An 18,738-nucleotide genomic window follows, 5' to 3' on the forward strand; every position below is an offset into this window, starting at 1 on the left:
TATATGTGATTACTTTACCAGACTTGCAGTACTGTATTTACTGTAACCAAAAGGTCATGCTCTAAATTTTAAAGGTAAACAATGAACTTTTCTCCATCAGTCACACTCCTGCAAATCATGAATAAAAATATTTTTAGAAGAAGCATCTTCTGCTTGTTTGTCTGTTTTGCTTGTTTTTAATCTTAGTTTCATAAACTTAAAGGAAAGCTTTCAGCTTTAACTAACAGACAAGTAAACAAATGAAGATTTAAACTATCCTGACAGCAAGAAAGCAACATAGTAAAGCTAGCCTAAAGCAGTTATAATTTACATTATTGACAATGAATGCTCATTTCTCTTCTGTGGAGAGGTAAATACTGAGGCAGTGATGAGACTGTATTGTTCACTTCGCTGTTAAACAAAAAAGCAATTTCCCAGATACTGCCATTTAATCACTGTTAAATCTAAATGCTACAGTCCTATTCACATCTTGAATCTGCACGTCTTACGACACCACAAGCGACTGCTACAATACAATAATTCTGACATAGTTCTGCTAACAGACGTGTGTTGTTACAAGCATTAAAAACTCAGGATTTTAATACTGGCAGCAATACAGTCATTAAATGTGATACAGCAATCCTAGTGCACAAGTTAAAAAACATTGAATCTATTTCTAATTTGGGTCATATTCCTCTCTGAGACTATGCCATCCCACATGGTAGCCCACAAAGTTTTCTATCAGATGTGTGCAAATCTTTTGTTTAAAAAAGTAACAAGATGTGCTATCAGTTGAAAATGAGTATGCAAAGTGGAAATGAGATGGGGTGCCACTGGAAAGGAAATGCTGCTGTTTTAACAAGCGCTAGCAGAATGTGTACAACAAGGATTTTAAAGTGCCAGCCTTAACACACAGGAATTGTTGCTTTAAAGGGACTGCATCAAAGTTGACAAGCCCCAAATTTAACCTACAGTAAAATTAAGCCTTTTACAAAATGCTTTTATGATCCTGAAAAAACAGCCAAGCTTCCACATCCAAGACTGTCAGATTGCTAAAATAGTGTATACTTTGCTGTGTTTTGTCATTAATTCACTTCAGTTTTGCAACATGTACAGGTAAGTAATAATTTTACTCTCTCCTCCACACTATCTTTGGAACTCTGCAAGATATTCATAATATCCAGTATTGGATCTTTTGTTTGGGATTTAAATGATTTAGCATTTCAGTTAGCAGTAATTTACATCAGAGCAATAATAGGAGACTTCTGTACTGCAGTGGCAAATGTCTCCTTAGAAAGAGAGCATTTCTTTACACAGGGAAGTTGCTAAACCACAAAATAATGTATTTTTATCGTGTTTCACTTAATAAATGCAAAATACTTGCCAAAGCACACTGAAATGCAATAAATCATAGTTATATGGCATAGTAATAAACATGAACAGCAGTATTTCACAACTTCAAGGTGTCAGATAAAAAAGATCTCTAATTGCTGTATTGTTTTTTCTTAGTTTTAGCTTACTTAATAGTGTGAACTAAGGAAATTAACTATGACTTGCTTTCTTTATATTGCACACAAGCATAATAGAAAGCTACACTGCATGTTTCTGTATACACACCCTTACTAGCATAGGGGCATATATACAGAATTTTCATACGAGAAGAAATGTTGCTGCCTTTAGAAATTAACTATACTAAAGCTTTTCTTTACAAATATTCTCCCAACCAAAAGTCAAGTAACTGCTAGGCAGTAAGTCCTCCAGTCCCACAATAGTAAAATGGTTGAGCATGGATTATTCATCATCCTTAAGCTCCACACTTTCCACTCCAATTTCATTTTGTTGTGATCATCCTAAACCAGCACAGGACATTTTGCTGTGCGCTGTTGTTGGATTTACTGTAAACAAGACAAACAGATTAACATTTGCCCCTTCTGTTCTCTCCAGCTAACTGCCATGAATAATAGGAGCTGTGCAGACTACAGTTAACCTCAACATTCACATTGGAACATACACCCTTTCAGTTTCAGTTATTCAAAAAATGAAGGCATATTTAAGACATCATAAATGAAAGCGCTCAACATATTTGATGCATAAACACACTGCATAAATGAGTCTGTCCTGAATAAATTCCATCAGAACCCACCAAAATAACATGTATTACATTTTCCTATGAAATCTGGTGAATGAACAAGCAACACAGACAACATATCTTGAGTTTCTATAAATATATCTATGATAAAAGCTGAAATATATGCAGCCAGCATTAAGCATAAATGTCTCATTACTTGTTCAATTAGACTTGATCTTCAGTCCAACCCACACAATAACATTAGTCAGTTCACCCATGAGGGCTGAGCAAACTAATGATCTTTCCCTATATCTTCACCTAACAGAACTCGGCAGTTCTATTTCCTTACAGGGTGATTTCAGGGCTCTTTTTCAGCTGCAGATACTGAAAAGGGAATGGTTTCTCCTTTCACATAGGATATCTCTCTCATCCTTGTGTTAACCTAGGCCCTGGATGACTAACCCTACAGCTGACACAAACAGATGTTTTTATTTGTTTGAACTATTAGGTCAAAGGGCTAATGAGCTAATGAAAATTCTTTAAAGAGCTATCAATTGAGGAATGATTAGCAGATTTTCGGTTCCTATTTATGTAACACATAGGATAGAAGAAAATACCCTGAGCTTACAAATCTTTCACTTCCATCTCTGTTGGTGTAGATTTAAAAGAAAATAAAATTCTGAAAAAGCATATCTCAGGAGATGAATCAGTAACCTACCGACCAGCTCACAGTGCTGTTATCCCATCAGCTGTGAGTGTAGTTTCTGCTCAGTGTTTTAGAGCTTAGCACCATCTTGTCTCAACAAGCTTTTATTTTTCCCATATAATTTTAATTTATTCAAATTCTGAAGCATTTTCTGTGTCAGTATATGTATGGTACCACGGCAATGATTTCTAGTCATGTAAACAAGTCCCTCAGTTTAACATCATAGAATAAATGCATAAAGATTACATCAGCTTCTGTTCCAGCAGTGTCTGCAATATCTCTCAGGTATGTTTCTCAAGTAACAACATCTTACTTTGGAAATAAGTCAGCTAACCTTTGGAAATTTCAAATATTCACCTATATCTAAGTGTGTTTGCTTTTTTTTTAATCTAAGAGCAAATAAACTATTTTAATGTTTCCCTATTGAAGTAAATACACCAGGTTCCTAGAATTGGTTTCCACTCAAAAAATCCAAACTTAGCAACTGAATTCTACACAGTGTTTATTTTCTTTTTGTCTTTTTGATAGTGGAAATCATGTATAAATCACAGACAGTACAAGATCCTCATATCTAGTAGTTGTCCACCCAAATGGGACAACTTTTGTGTAGCGACACTGTATTTTTAGTATAAAGTCAAGATAATATGGCAGTTAACTAATACTCTCAACTACAGTAAAGATACAAACTTTTGTAATATAAATTAATTGCCATTACAAAAAGGCAACTGTAGTAACTAATACGGTACAAAAATCTGCAACTTCTATAAATATAATGAAATGCAAGAAATTAAATGAAATAGTACATCACAGATTTTTGTATAGCGCATTTTGAAGAGGCAAGCTAAGATACATGTGGAACATTATACAGCAAGAAATAATATAAAAAATGCACTAAGATTTAACTTCTTTTCCATACAAATGCTAGAAGTACAAGTACAGGACGCAACATGGAAGCAGTAAGATTATCAGCTCAGAGTGAGTAGACAAAAAAAGTTGCACTGACAAGTTGTAAAGCATTAAGCAGCAGACAGAAGCTTGTCAAAACCAGCTGTTGTTGGATACTGATTGATAATGTTTTCATTCTGACGGCTGAGGCGCTGCAGACAACTACAGCTCTGAGAAGAAGCCTGATGTGGGCACATACACATACACACACTCGCACATACACACAAAGTAATTTAACAGATGTCTACAGAACATTTAAGCACAGTATCTTTTTTAAAAAAGACAACGTTCTCTCCTTAATGAACTTGCATGGAAAGCAGAGCCTAGTGCCCAACTTTATCTCACCTAAATGATGAGCGTGTGTGAAAAGATTTAAAACAAAAAACAAACAAACAAACAAACAAACAAACAAAAAACAAAAAAAACCACCACACACAAAAAAGCCCCAAACAAAACCAAGAAAATGCAATTGAGACTGATCATCCAACAACCCAAATAAAATCTGCATGGTGCTCATGGTGCTTACATATTCTGCCACAGCCAAAGCATTCAAAACACTTTAGACAACGAAGTGTGATGTGAACTGCTATAAGCATTTTTAATACTTTCATAAAAAGTCGAAGGTGCTCACAGACAGTAAAAGGATACATATCCATTAAGTCCATCCACAACACAAAGCCACAGAACTACATTCAAAGTAAAATTAAGCATTGGTCTTAGCCATAAGCATTTATGAGGTATTGTTTCAACCTGCGGTGAGGAATGATTGCTGTATTAGTAAGAAAAAGCATATTTAAAGTTATTTTGAAAAATAAATCACTGCTACTGTGCAGTTGGTATCCCCATAAAGAAAAAAACATTTACCATCAAAAGGTCCATTCTAGCTGCACGCTGGCACATGCCAAAGCTCTATTCTCAATGACTAGTTGGGCCTTTTGGATGTTAGTCATGTAGCACCTTCCAACAGTGCATAGTTGGGAAATCATGACTAAAATATAAAACTCAGGAACTATGGAGTCATAGAATCCTAAAGTCATAGAATCGCTTGAGTTGGAAGGAACCTTTAAAGGTCATCTAATCCAACTCCCCTGCAATGAACAGGGACATCTACCACTAGTTCAGGTTGCTTAAAATCACTGGACCAGAAACACTAATAGTACAAATAAGTGTAGTTCCAATACCGTGATACAGTTGGGATTCTTCTAATTTTTTGTACTTTTGGTCCATACTTTCAAAATGGGAAGAAATGAGGAAAAAATTGAGAATTATTATTATTTTTGTCTCCTAACTAATGCTCTGTGACAAGGCTCTGAATCCATCTCTTTGCCTTCCTTTTTATCAAACAGCCTTCCTTCTCTGGGAGATGAGCCTCTTTCTCCTCCCCACCGTTTTCTTCTTATCATTTTGCCTAATCAGGGAAGAAAATCTTGGGACTCTATAATCTCTAAACTCACGTAAGCTAAGAGAGAGAGTGGAGCTGCACATCAGATCCACTTCCTCTGCAAACTCCTTAACCCACAGGAGAGAAACTGACGAGCTACCAAGTTGCTTCTGCAGGCAAAGAGGCTTGAACTATCATAAGGCTTGTCTGTGTGCTTTAAAATGGGTAATTCCAGTTTTTTTATATTTCCAAGAGTAGGAGCAATGGGGTGATTTACCTGGCAGGAAACAGAAACAAAATGAAGCAAGAAGAGATGCCCTTCATGCCTCTTTTGTCATGAAGTCAAACTGCGAGCTAAACAGGTATTCCAGCTTTGTTCTGATAGTAGGAACTGAGTTGAAAGAGTAACTATCAGGCCATGCATTTGGGCAGAAATAGTTCTGGGAGAGCAATGCAAGAAATCCGCGGATATGGAAAAGTAACCAAAAACCTATAAAAACATTTTGTTTAACAAGGAGCAAAATTGCAAAAAACAGAGAAATGGCTTTTATAAGCCTTTAAAAGCTGATGCTTACTATTTTCTTATTCTCAAATAAACTAATAAGAATTACAACAAACTTTAAACTTAAAAAATAAATGCTCGGAGTGGAAAGATATGTTCCTACAGCCCTGCAACAGGATTTACAAGCTTCAAAAAATAAGCAAAATCCATGAGGAACCACTGACAGCTTGTGTACGCAGACATTGATGTGCAATGCACAACACTCAAGGTGTGCGCCAGCCTGGTGACCAATCTGCACATACCTTGTTGTGATTGACTTCATGGTGAACCAGCGACCTGGCGTATTTCTTTTAAGAATAAAATCAGTCAATAATGTTTTAAAAGTCAACAAAACTCAGTGAAAAAATCTGAAAATCTACGATGGGGAAAATTTGGGAAGTGGAAGCAGGCACTGTGCTCCAGGAACTAAATAGGATTTTTCCAAACCTATTACAAATGTTTTCAATGAATACTTTTTTGTCTTTTAAGTAACATGTTGTCCAGAGGAAGTTTGAAAGGACAGGTTATAATCCCGTGAAAGGAGAAGCTTATGATTCAAAGACCGGAAGGCCCCTCATTATGGTATGGATGCCTTGGCACTGTCAAAGCAACAGTTGCATACTGTGAGTGAGTGATAAAGAAGGCAATCCTTAAAATCAGTCACATTTATAACTAGTAATAAAGCCACCACAGCTGAATTCACAGATATTTGCTTTGCTTCTCTGATAAAAAACTACCTTAAGTGAGAACTACTAGTTTAGCCAATTTCTGTATACTTCCTAAAAACATCGTTTCTTCTTACCACATTTTTTATGTCACTGATTCTTCAGCAATACTGTTACCTGCACACATCTGTGTGCTAATTTCCCATTGTGGGAACTTCCAGCAAAATAATAGTTCTGTGTTTTACAAGGTTATGCAGTGGCTTAAGGAAAGGAATCTAATACATCCACTGTGTTTTTATTTAGTAAAATTTCAGACTAACCTTTGCACTGACATAAAACAACTTCATATTCAAGGTATCAGTAATGATAAGGTTCTCAGTGGCTGTGCTTTTCAGTCTGTGGGGTCAGCAAACAAGCTAACACAGATTAGTCTCACAAATCCTTAAGACATGAGTTATTTTTAAAAAACAAGGTAGCAAGTAGAATGCCACCTTTACAGACTATGTTATTCTTGTGCGTGCAGAATTTTCTATCAAGGATGATGGCAAGAAAGCAACATGCAGTGTGTGCAGAACTAGTGGTAAACAAAGAGGAACTCCCTATTTCAGTAGTGTAGACAATTTTACTGGAAATAGTCGTGTACCTGATTCACAGATATTTATTTTAACAAAAGGACATTCTGCACTGTGTATGAATGTCACAGCACAGTGTTGATACCACACCATACGTAATCTGTGAGCAGAATGAACAGGTACAGTGATGCCTCGAAAACAACTCTTCCCTCTTGCGTTTCACATTCTTGAAGGTTCGAAGTCTCTCTCCTCCAACAAGTTTATTAGAAGGGAGAAGCTGTCTTTTACTGCCTCCATATCTTCCAGGGAGCAGGGTTTAAGAATCCAGCGCTTTCCACGTGCAAGTGGCTCAAGTTCGAAGTATTTTTTGATCTATTACAGAAGAAAAAAAAAAGAGCAACCTGTTAGTATTACAACCACCACATCTCTTTCGCATCTTAAAAAAAATAAGAAAAACAACATGCAAATTGTCAAAAACAACATGTAAAAGATCAGGTACCTCATTTTTAGCATCTTATGAACAGCTGTTCTTATAATATAGTTATATGTTGTGACCTGAAAGTGTTTTCTTTAGAGACGAATGACCTGATTGCAAGCTACCATTCTACCCATACGTTTAACAGCATGGGAGGTCTGGGAAAGAATTATACATACTTAAGGCAAAGAACAAAGCACACAAAGCAAGTTTTCAAAAGCACAGCCTAAATGGCAAATGTAATAAAGAAATTCTAGGTTGCATTTGAACGTTAGTGTTGGAGCTGCATGTTTCATAGCAAAATTCTTTCAAAATCCATTAGTTTTTAAGATGCAACACAGAATATTAGCACACCAATGTGATTAGAATGAAAAAAAATAAATGTGGGACATGATGGCTTTCATTCAAAATCCTGCACATTCCATCAGCTTTCAGCTGCTCACTAATAATACATAATAATGCCTATAAAGAAATAAAGCTTTTAATTAAACTAATTCAAGTTTTATTTCTGCAGCAAATATGCATCAAGGAGGCAAGAACTATGATGAAGAACGGAACTGCAAGTTTTAGAATGACTAAATGCCTTGACAGAATTTACTGAGGAAGATGCTGCTTATTGAAAAAATCAGTATCAAGTCAGGAACACAGATGCACAGAACACTGTGAAATAAAATATTTGCATTTAATACTATACTCACTTTTCAAATTAACAAGTGAAGTGCCAAAACATGTTTTTGATCCCATAAATGCCTATTAGAAAAAGAGTTTGCAGGCCACAATGGTCAGTAGATTACCTCAAGCTGTTCTAATCAGATTTTCAGTCTTTGTATTTCATCCAAAAGTCTACTCATGGCTGACTTGTTAAAATAGACATTCAGTTTTTAAATTCAAAATTACGTACAATATGTGCTATTGTCAACACGCGAACAGAAAGATTATTTCTGACCTAGTTTGCATATTCTTATTCTGTATAATTCTTGCCAAATATACTTAATTCTCTTCTATTGCAGACTGAGCCACAAGTATTGCACATCAACAGGAACAGCTCATGTTGTGTTAGGCAGTAGACTCCCTAGACAGCCAACTGAAGCCACATCACACAGGAGTGTGATGGCTCCATGCGCAGCGGAGAAAAAACAACCTGCAGCATCTCTGTGCACTTCTGTAGCATCTACACAACATGTCTATTTACTGAATAATGGATTATAATGGAAGAAACCAACCATGGTTGTATCAACTCACACAAATCAGAATTCAATCTTGGCAATGTGGAAGGAAGGTTTCTTGTTTTTTTAGTAAAGATTTTGGAATAGGGCTTCCAGTAGCAAATATTAGTCAAACTTATTTGGTTTACAGAACAGAACTTCTGCTCCCCCTAGCAAAGATATAGATAGAATCTATTTCTAACAAAGCACAACGGTATTGATAGTAGTCTGAAAAAAAAAAAAAAAATGTAGAAAATGAAGAGCAGAATCTGGTGCTCACTGCACATCAAACAAATCAGAAAAAAACTGAGCCTGCAACAACTATTATTTTAATATCAACTTTTTATCATTGCTGACACAGTGTCATATTAATAACTGATACGATGACATGATTGCATGTGACTGGAATATAAACAATAATCTCTACAAGTGATACAAGATAATATTTCTTGCAGATGAAGTGACACCAAATTCAATTTACTCCCATTAATATTTTAAATAGGTAGCACTTATCACAGTATTGGAGAAGCAGGGAAAGCAAGCTCTCTTGCCTCTCTCATTAACGGCCTCCCTGACTGCAAAACAAGAAGAGGAAGCAAAAGGGGCACAGGAACATAACAAAGCAAGGTGTCAGCAGAGCTAGTTGATGGAGCAGCCTGCTGGTGTTAAGCTGACAAATATGGTTGAGTAACTTGAGATGTTTCAGACCCAAAACTCAAAGGATGTCCACCACACCCCCTCTACTGGAAGACTATTGCTATCAGCCCCTTGAGCTCACTGAACTCTGCAATGTTATTTACATATGCTCTTTAATTTAGGCTGTGCCATATGAGGAAATAATCAGGAAGAGGTTATTATGTTTAATGAGATTACTTGGGTTTAAAAGCATTAAATACGTACGAACACATACAAAAGGAAATGATGGCAGTAAGCAGGCTCGCACTGAGTCTTGTGCGTTTGTTAGCAAATACAACATTGCTTCCCAAGGCAGTCTTTAGCCAAGAAAAACACAATGACTTCAAGTTATATTTCAGTGCCTGCAGACTGCAAGATCCAATTTCTATTTCAGTACTCAAACAGCATCAACTGATTAATAAGACAAATTTTCCAGAGACAGTTTTTATTTGGATGCCCAAAGATGACTGAAATATATTTTTTTAATATTTCTTGGTGTATTATCAAGACGTAACAAAATCATCATTTTACACAGCTAAGGAACAGATCACAGTCTCTGCATTAGTAAGTCTGAATGAATACTGAAACTAAAATACTCATGAAGTGGAGGTTTGAAAATAGCAGTAAATCACAACTTGCAATCAGATAAATAAGAAACATTTTCTTCACACCTACAGAGAAAAAAAGATTTGCTAGACAACATCTCTAATGCAAAATCAGAAAAATAGCACTATTTGTCTTGCAAGGAATATCTAACTAAACCAGAATTATCAGACAAGTGATCTTCTACAAGCTAAGAGACACTTTGTAGTATGTTACTCTATTTCATCACTTACAGGCTCTGCTATTTTGAAAGTCCCAAAAATACCTTTGCAGTCACAAATATTTTCACCTGCAATGTACTACAATTTCTCCCATCATTCAGTTCAAATAACAAGTTGTTTTCAGACTTGAGTCCTTTGTTACATATAAGAGATAAAACAACACAAAAATAGACTGGCACAATCAGATGCCTGCTGCTGTTGATGCAGTTAGTTTTCCACTGGCATGCTCTCAGCCCTTCATCCACTTTCTTTTAACTGCTTTGTAGCTGCTTTCTGCCTGAATGGCCATCATATATACTTGTTCTCTGCCAGATATTCCATGAAAAGGTACATTAATCATTAAATGTCTAAAGGAAGATGAAATCCTCTAACTATACACCTTGGTAGCCCCTGCCTAACAAGATAAGCAGCAGTAACTATTTTACAGCTCCTAGAAGTGCACAAGTGCGAAGTAGGGCAGCTATTAAGAGGAGCTCTACTGTCTTGCTTTCTTGCATAACTTATGAAAAGCGTTCTGCCTACACATGGATGCTGAAGCAAAATATTAAGACTCAAACATGCTTCCGATGTCTGACACATCAGACATGCATTTACATACTCACTTTGCATTTTTAAGTGTTTACTTTGAGACTGCTGAATTTTCAAGACATAACATTAGAAGAAAATACAATCAATTAAATCCACATCATTTCAAGACTTCTTTACTACGATTTCACAGAACTTCAATGTATGTCTTGACTCCACATGAGGGCCTTGTTTTATAGAGAAGATGATATTGCATTTATGCCACACGCTAAAGTAAAAAATCTACAATGTACTTTTGCCATTATTTCTACTCTTCCCACACCCCACCTTCTGAAGTCCTATTCTGTTGGCACAATAATCTAAGCATATGGTTATCAAATGTTGCTTAACCTATGCTCTGGAAAAGTCACTACACAATAAAAGGATTGATGCCCAGAACCTCAGCTGGGGTAAATTAGCACAGCAGTGTGGAACTGATGTTACCAAATTGATCTACGCAAACTGATTTACCAGTCCCCACTGAAAGCTTTTACATATTCCATTACTGAACCTCATTTAGCTGGTTTGCAGCACAAGACATTCAGGAAAACTTAGATACCGTAAGCATACATGAATACAGAGTCGTTTCTGTCTTTCATTCGCGATGAAAAAAGTAGCTTCAATACATTGTTTTTCATCTCAACTCAAAAATTCAATATCAAAATTCATCAACACAAGAAGGCTTCCAACCCACTCTAATTTGCTGAAAATAAGTTCAAGATGCCAGAAATCACTTATATTACCAGGCTGTATTTGGAGAATTTAAGGATAAAATATTTTTTCATCCATTATGCTACAAACTGTAGTAACATATACATATTATATCCGATCTAAAGCTGCAGTCATGTCAGTTTCCTTACTAGTCTGAATTTTTCTAATTCTTTTACAGGATTAAGCAAGTATTCCTGCTCTGGTGAAAGCATAAATTAAGCTAAAATTATCTAATTTGCTGCATTCATATATTAACTACAAGGAGTGTTTTGTTCATTTATCCTGAATCCCAGTGGATAAGAAATGCGACAATAATGGGAGACAGGAGCTCCCCATACTGACACTGCAAATTTTTCACTGGGCTGCAATGCTCAGATTACATTCTCAAACATGAAAAAAATCTCCTTTTGGGGCAACTGTTTAGAAAACCCACAAGAGAGATGTAATTTTGAGCAATGAGTCCATGAACAACAGAAGAGCTGCTTGCAAGAGTGACTAAAGCAGGCTCAAATTCAGTATCTTTGGAGAAGAGAAAAAGCCAAAAAGCCCATCACATAGCATTAAGTTTTAAAAAGGGAAACTACAAAAAATGAATAACTTAAAAAAAAATTAACTGTCCAGCTAAAAAGGTAAAACGTTTGCAGGTGGCACAGAAAAAAACCATCCATAATTAGAGGCTCAGAGTATATTTATAATGCTACAGAAACAAAAAAAGCTTTAAACAGTTGCAATAAGGAAAAGGATAGTATTAGAGGTAAAAGAAGTTATGTCTAAAGAAGGAAAACAAAAAACAAAAGAAAGGAAATTCTTGCAAATTAAGTAGAAACCACAAATGTTGACCTACTAACCATAGAGTGCAACCCGTGGCTTAAATCACTGATGCTAAAAAGTACATTGAAATCTACTCCAGTTTATGTTTCTGTGCTGGAATACTGCAAGTACTGCAAGCTGCACAGCCTCTTGTGCTGCTACACATGCTTTTCTGCTGATCTTGTTCTCAATATACAGTGATTTATAAAAGTGACTGGAGGGATATTTAGCCACTTCATCTTAAATCAACTAGCACAATCCACTGCTGTACAAGTGAACACTTGCATGTCTTTCCCTAAAAATCTGCTGGTAGCTTCTTTATCTGACACCTCACTTGGTGAAAAAAAAAAGGCTCTTGTCTGATCATAGCAGCTGCTCAAGCCTGCACAACTGTTAGAAGTTTCATAATGCTTACATTTCTTATAGAGACACTCCATATCCTCCTACAATGATACTTCATGCGTGACTATTGGCATGCTTCTTTAGAACAGTGATCTCATCCATGTGTAAAGGGACCCCTGTAATGCACCCATGCCTCATACTCCTCCTAAAACACCTATACCTCATCTTTATTGACTCCACATGGTACCTCTTACCCAGCAGGGACAGAAAGAAAAGTGTCTCAGTTGATGGGAAGAGATGGGGGTGCTGCTGAGGATCCAGAACAGCCCATGAACAGAACTGTTTCCAGAAAGGCCAATTTGAGGTTAAACAACACTACCAACCAACAACATGTCATTAAAACCCAAGTTCAAAGTCAAACGTTTGCAATAACTCAATTAAATGCATTCCACAATGATCAGAACCATGACACTGAACCTATTTTATTGATAGACTGATTCATTGATTGACTTATGTATTTTAAAGTATGGCCCGCTGAAGCAAAAGAAAAGATAACTCAAGTCTAGTTTTTTCAGCATATCTCTGACAGTGAGCTAAGCAAATTCTCTATACAAGATTTCAACACACGCACAAGGCTTTGTTCAGCTCCTCACAGGTACTGGTAGATGATTTAGAAATCAGCATTTCTAAATTGTACAGCTTTCCAAACTTTTAAAATGATTTTTGCAAAAGATTATCTGAAACACTTCCAACTGTGTCTTGTACTTAGTTTTATAATACACATGGTGGATATTTTGTCTCCTAAGTCCTTACAAAGAGGAATAGTTACTTAAACAGATATTTCACAAAATAATTTACATTGTGGCTTGTGGAACAGTTGCCCTTTTTCATTCTTGTTAGACTGAGTGGCAACAAGACATCACCCTTTTCAGATTATAAGTAACTGCTTAAAGAAATGTGTTTCAGAGAAGATTCCTAACTGTTCTGAATGAAGAATTAAGATCTCTGGCAAGTCAGCACAGACATGCTGTTCCAAACAGAGCATGCAGTCCTGGCAAATATAAGTGTGAGACAGAGGACAGCAGAGCAAGTTAGAGAGCTGGAAGAAAAATACAGTGGGGAGCTTATTGTAAAATACAAAATATTGTGTACTTTATCAGGATGGAGAGAGTGGAAGACTTTTAAACATGTAAGTGTTTGGGTTTTTTTGGTTGCCTTTTTTTGTTTTGTTTTGTTTTTAAAATACAGATACATACAGTTATGTTAGAATGGATGTATGCCTATAAGACAGATAATGACAAAAAACTGCAGGATGTGCAAAGGTACTACTAAGGCTTGCATGAGGCACTGTGTTTAGATGAAAGCAAAGATAGGCTTTGAGTGGCTGCTGGCACCTATCTGCTCTTTTCATGCAATCCTTTACCATGCAAAAGGATACACCTGTACTTTGCATTCCTTTTTTTATGCACCCAAAATATTCTTTTTATCTAATCATCTGTTTTTCACACACCTGGAAAACATACAGGTAATACGAAGATGACTGTAGTACACCTATGCAGAGAAAACCAGACTTCCAGATGAAGATTCATACAGCACTGGGCTGGACAGCCAATATCCAACCCCAGAGTGAGCAACACAGCAGCCATTCTTAAGCAATGTGTGAAGCCACGAGAACAGAAGAACAGAGGAGGTGCTGTAAAAAATAAAATAAAATAAAATAAAGATAAAATAAAATAATAAAATAAAATAAAATAAAATAAAATAAAGTGCAATGAAAGCACGGAAGAATATTAATAATAACAATTAAGGCCCACAGCCCCACAGCCTTAATTCTTTAATTTAGTAAAGCGCAAAAAAAAAAAAAAAAAAAAAAAAAAAAAAAAAAAAAAATCAGATTCTCATATATAATATAAAACTGTAATTTTTCTGTATTAGACTGCACATTTTTACCTCATCACTAATCCTTTAGGTCACTGCTCCTATTCATTCCTTAGCTACCTGTTCTTTTCCGAAGTAATTTGGGTTGCAGCAGATACTGGCAGATGCATGCTTGTACACTGCCTTGCCTTAATGGAGATGCAGCATCAGTTCTTCATTGTTCTTGATGATACTCTTGTATTCTAATACTCAGAGTATTAGAATACAAAGTCTTTGAGAGTAAAGCTAAAAATTATCACTGATTAAAGTCAGGTATTTGGAGTACATCTAAATATCACATTTTCCCTGCATATTACAAAGTGAAGAAACGTTCAGTTTCTGTAAGTAAGGACAAAATTGTATACAAGTACATTCTTAGCATATCCAAACATATTCTTAAGATATTCTAGAATAACTGATTGAATTTAAGATAATTTTCAACTTAGAATAATTTGTTTAAATTTTAATCACTTCCCAAATTAGTTTAAAAAATAAAGCACATACAAAAATAATTTTTAATAAACCTACTAAAACCTTTACTACATATTATCATTATTTACCCTCTAACTTCACAGCTTTTAAAATTACATCCTGGTAACTTAAAAAATACAAATAGCTATTGAAGATTCAACACACAGGAGCTTTTGAGCAAATATCCATGAGCCTTTCACAGCTTTATCGCTTTTCTTTTTGTGGTTTGTTTTAAAGACTGTAAATATTCATTGTTTACTTCATACTATAATACTAACAACGTAGCATTCTGATTTCAGCTGCAAAATATGTCATCTTTAAATACAGATTGTGGCTTCAGCTACTAACGAATCCTGAGCCACAGCACACCTGGTTTTAGCAAAAAAAAAAAAAAAAAAAGAAAAAAAAAGAAAAAAAAAAAAGAAGAAAAAAAAAGTTGACCTGTGGTGACGAATGTCAAAATAACCTTTAGAATGATAAAAAGTGCAAGTATCAATCCTTACTATGACACTCCTTCTGCAAATAGCATGTTTTCTGTTCAGATAACAGTTAAACAATATTTTCTGGAGAAGTGCATATGTGATGATTCATCTGTGTCTGCCTGAGCATGTACATACATCTCGTACTTGAATAAATAACATCTGTATTCTGTGCCCACATTTGCAAAGCTTCACAACACTGTATAGACATGTATTCTAGTGTCAAAAATGAGGAACAGTTTCCAAGGGCTTGTGGTTGGTTCCCCACATTTACACTGCTGAGAGAACTCCAAGCCAACAGGCAGTGAGAACACAAAGAAAAGCCATTTATTCAGAAGTAGCTGTGGTTCTACAATATGGGCTCAAGCACCTAAGATCAGAGGTCCTGCCTATCACAGTCATTCTGTGGGTACAGCGCAGAGTGAATAAACGCAGGATGGTTTCAACCTCCCTTCAGGTCCTCTGTGGTGAGATTTTGTTATGCAGCCTGTATGGCCACAGAAGCTCATACCTGACTGCAATTAACTATTTCTAATCCAAATCAGAAACAGCAAAACAAATATATTTTGGAAGCACACCACTTCTCTAAACCAGGTATTCCAGCTACGACAGACTTTTCTCCATTTCTTCATATAAAATAACTCTCCACCTAGGAACGTGGCAGAATGCCTTCAAGCCCTGAACAGGACATGGCCTAAGTGAAGCTTTCCACAGCTTTCAGATTCTCTCAAAAAGCACATGGATACAAAATGTAAGGGATACGTATAGAGAACAGACGTGCAAAACAATTCACCACCACCTCTAAAGTGTTAGTAAATGCACAAAGAATTATTGTTATTACCTATTCAATTATTGAATTATTACCTATTCAAAACTGTGATCTAATGAAGGTATAACCATTTCTTTAGATTTTGGGTTGTTGATGCTCCCAATCCAAAAATCTCAATCCTTCACATTTACAATTGGTATCTGAATTTTATTTACACTAGAAATCACAATGTGATAAGTTTGCTGACCACTTGTAGCAATGTAAAAGCTTGCTGTGTATGGTTGGCTTTTTGAGAACATTCTTGGAAATGGCACTATTTATCCAATATACTTTATAAAGAACAACTAAATATTAATACAGCTAAAAAGAATGTAACTAAGCACTTCATACCAACCAAGAAAGGTTCTGTACATTGAAGTTAATGAGTTTAAATCCCAAATTCACATATATGAAACAACCAATTATCCTGTCTGAAACACAGGCTTGTAAAACTCTCAGTTACTTGTAAAACGGTCTGCTACACACGAGTAAGATGGTGTTTAAATGGCTTGTTTGACTAGGCGCATTCACCATGAAATTGATTCTTTTAAAGCATTATTTTTAAACTTCATACAAGGTAACTGTATAAACTGGGAAAAAAAAAAAAAAAGAAAAAAAAATCTGGCATTATAAAGCATTGGTTTCAGTATTCAGTATTGGGTTGGTATTTTATGAGGTTGAGGGTTTCTTGAATGAGAAACTAATGAAGAATAAATAGTCATTTGTAGGGAGGTAATTGAAATGCTTAGTATGATTTAACTATTCTGTGTGCCCCGGTAGCACAAGTGGTAGGAATGCTGCGTTGCAACACTGGAGGCCCTGGGTTCGAATCCCCCCCTGTGGCGCAAGTGGTAGAAGTGCCGCTCTGCTACACAGGAGGCTCGAATCCCGGGGGGTTGGACTCGATGATCTCTAAGGTTCCTTCCAACCCGCACGAGACTATGACACTATGATGATGATGATATTCTGCCATTTCCATGCTAAAATATATGGCAAAGGACTTAGTGCTATTCTGACACAGCCTGTGCAGTTCCAAAGCAACACAACAGATAGAACATCTTTCAGCTATGAGCACCAAAAATAAATGAGTTGCTATTTTTCTGAGACTAGCACTATATTGTGGCTTTACACCTGACACTTTAAGCTAATTATACTATTACATATTATTATTTTTTTAATGTTTTTTTTTTTTTTTTTTTAGGCAGTGGATGGCAAGAAAGACATAACTGAACCACAATAACTGAACAGAGTAGAATTTTTAAAGTAATGCCTTATGTTTGCACCCATCCTCCCAAAATTTTACTACTGATTTATAATGAATTAGTGTAAGATATGTTGCTAATAGTTCACAGATGTTTAAGTGACTTAAAACTAAAAAGTAAAGTCTATTTGGTACTGGTTGAAATTTGGTATCTTGCTAATGGAACATTTTCAATTTTCAATTGTCCTTTCAAAAAAAAAAAAAAAAAAAAAAGTGGCATAATTACAAGATAAAGTAGTAAGAATCGCTTTTTAAAAAAATCAGTTTAACAAATAAAGTGTTTTATACATCAGCCCAGAAAAGCTGGAAAAGATACTATGCTGCCTACTGTAAAGCAGTTTTGGAGAAGAATCAAATCCTCAGACTTTGAATGAGCTGCACATTGTATAGCAGTTTACTCAAAATCCAGTGAAGGCTGCCACCAGTCATGCTGTTTTATAAGCCAAGCTGTAGACAGATTAATAGAAAGGAGAGTGTCATCAACATGTCAGTCAGACCACAGGCAGTGTGGAAGGAGTTGGAAGGGGGAAGTAAAGAGAGGTGTGAAGGCACCGACCACATAACATGACTTAGATGACACACAACTAATAAAACATACTGCTTCTAAGGATGTCTGATTCATCATGATAAAAAATATTTCTTTCTTTTCAAAAATATTGAAAGGAAAAAAATTAAGTCCAGCTGTTAGTACATTAGTACTTAGAAGATTAGCTTCATGCTTGCCAACTAGGAAGTACAAATCTGAAAGTTGACTTGAGTGGACAGTAGTCACAAAGTCCTGGTGAAACAGTGACAATTTTCACATGAAACAAAAATGGTTCATTTGTACCCTCTGTAGGAGTTAAAATACATCAACAGCTGCTATTAGAAAACATATAAATGGAGTCAACTGAGTTTAGATTGAAAACAAATGTGGGACAAAAAACTGCAGCTGAATGCTGTCAAAAACTCTAGAGGCTGGTGGTCTGATTGGATCTAAAGCTTTGGATCTGTTCTTGGAGGAGGTGAGACAGCAGTTCTGATTATTTTATATAAAACACATGCAATAGCATAATATATCTAGAAGGATTTGTATAATCCATTTATATTAAGGTTAACATGTAAACTTCATAAATTTTACCAGAAGTATCAGTTAAAACATTTAAGTTCCTTTCTTTCTAGCTTTGTCTATGTTTACAGATACCCTACATAAAGATAAAAAGCCAAAGTAATTATTTTCTAAGATATATTGCTCTGCTAATATAGCCTGTACACTTACAACTCACATATAAAACAGTCCTATTTCTGTGAACACATTCAACTGTTCACTTTGCACAAGGAATTTTCTAACCTAAAGTGT

The 18,738-nt window shown here is 35.7% G+C and overlaps 1 protein-coding gene across 6 annotated transcripts in view; it reads right to left on the reverse strand.

Moving 5' to 3' along the window:
• Positions 1-3,238: 3,238 nt before the first annotated feature.
• ARL15 (ARF like GTPase 15) overlaps positions 3,239-18,738 on the reverse strand; it is a 207,034-nt gene continuing 191,534 nt past the window's right edge. For 5 of the 6 annotated variants that reach the window (XM_015848718.3, XM_085528020.1, XM_015848716.3 and 2 more), the window contains one exon: positions 3,239-7,229. In XM_015848718.3, the coding sequence (XP_015704204.1) occupies positions 7,077-7,229 (153 nt within the window). In that variant the 3' untranslated portion in view covers positions 3,239-7,076. Of the gene's footprint in view, positions 7,230-14,021; positions 14,157-18,738 lie in introns of those variants that run through there. The other variant, XM_085528021.1, reaches the window with a different exon arrangement.

This window comes from Coturnix japonica, chromosome Z (assembly GCF_054131305.1).
Source record: "Coturnix japonica strain WE chromosome Z, WE-NBRP24, whole genome shotgun sequence".
Classification (NCBI taxonomy): domain Eukaryota; kingdom Metazoa; phylum Chordata; class Aves; order Galliformes; family Phasianidae; genus Coturnix; species Coturnix japonica.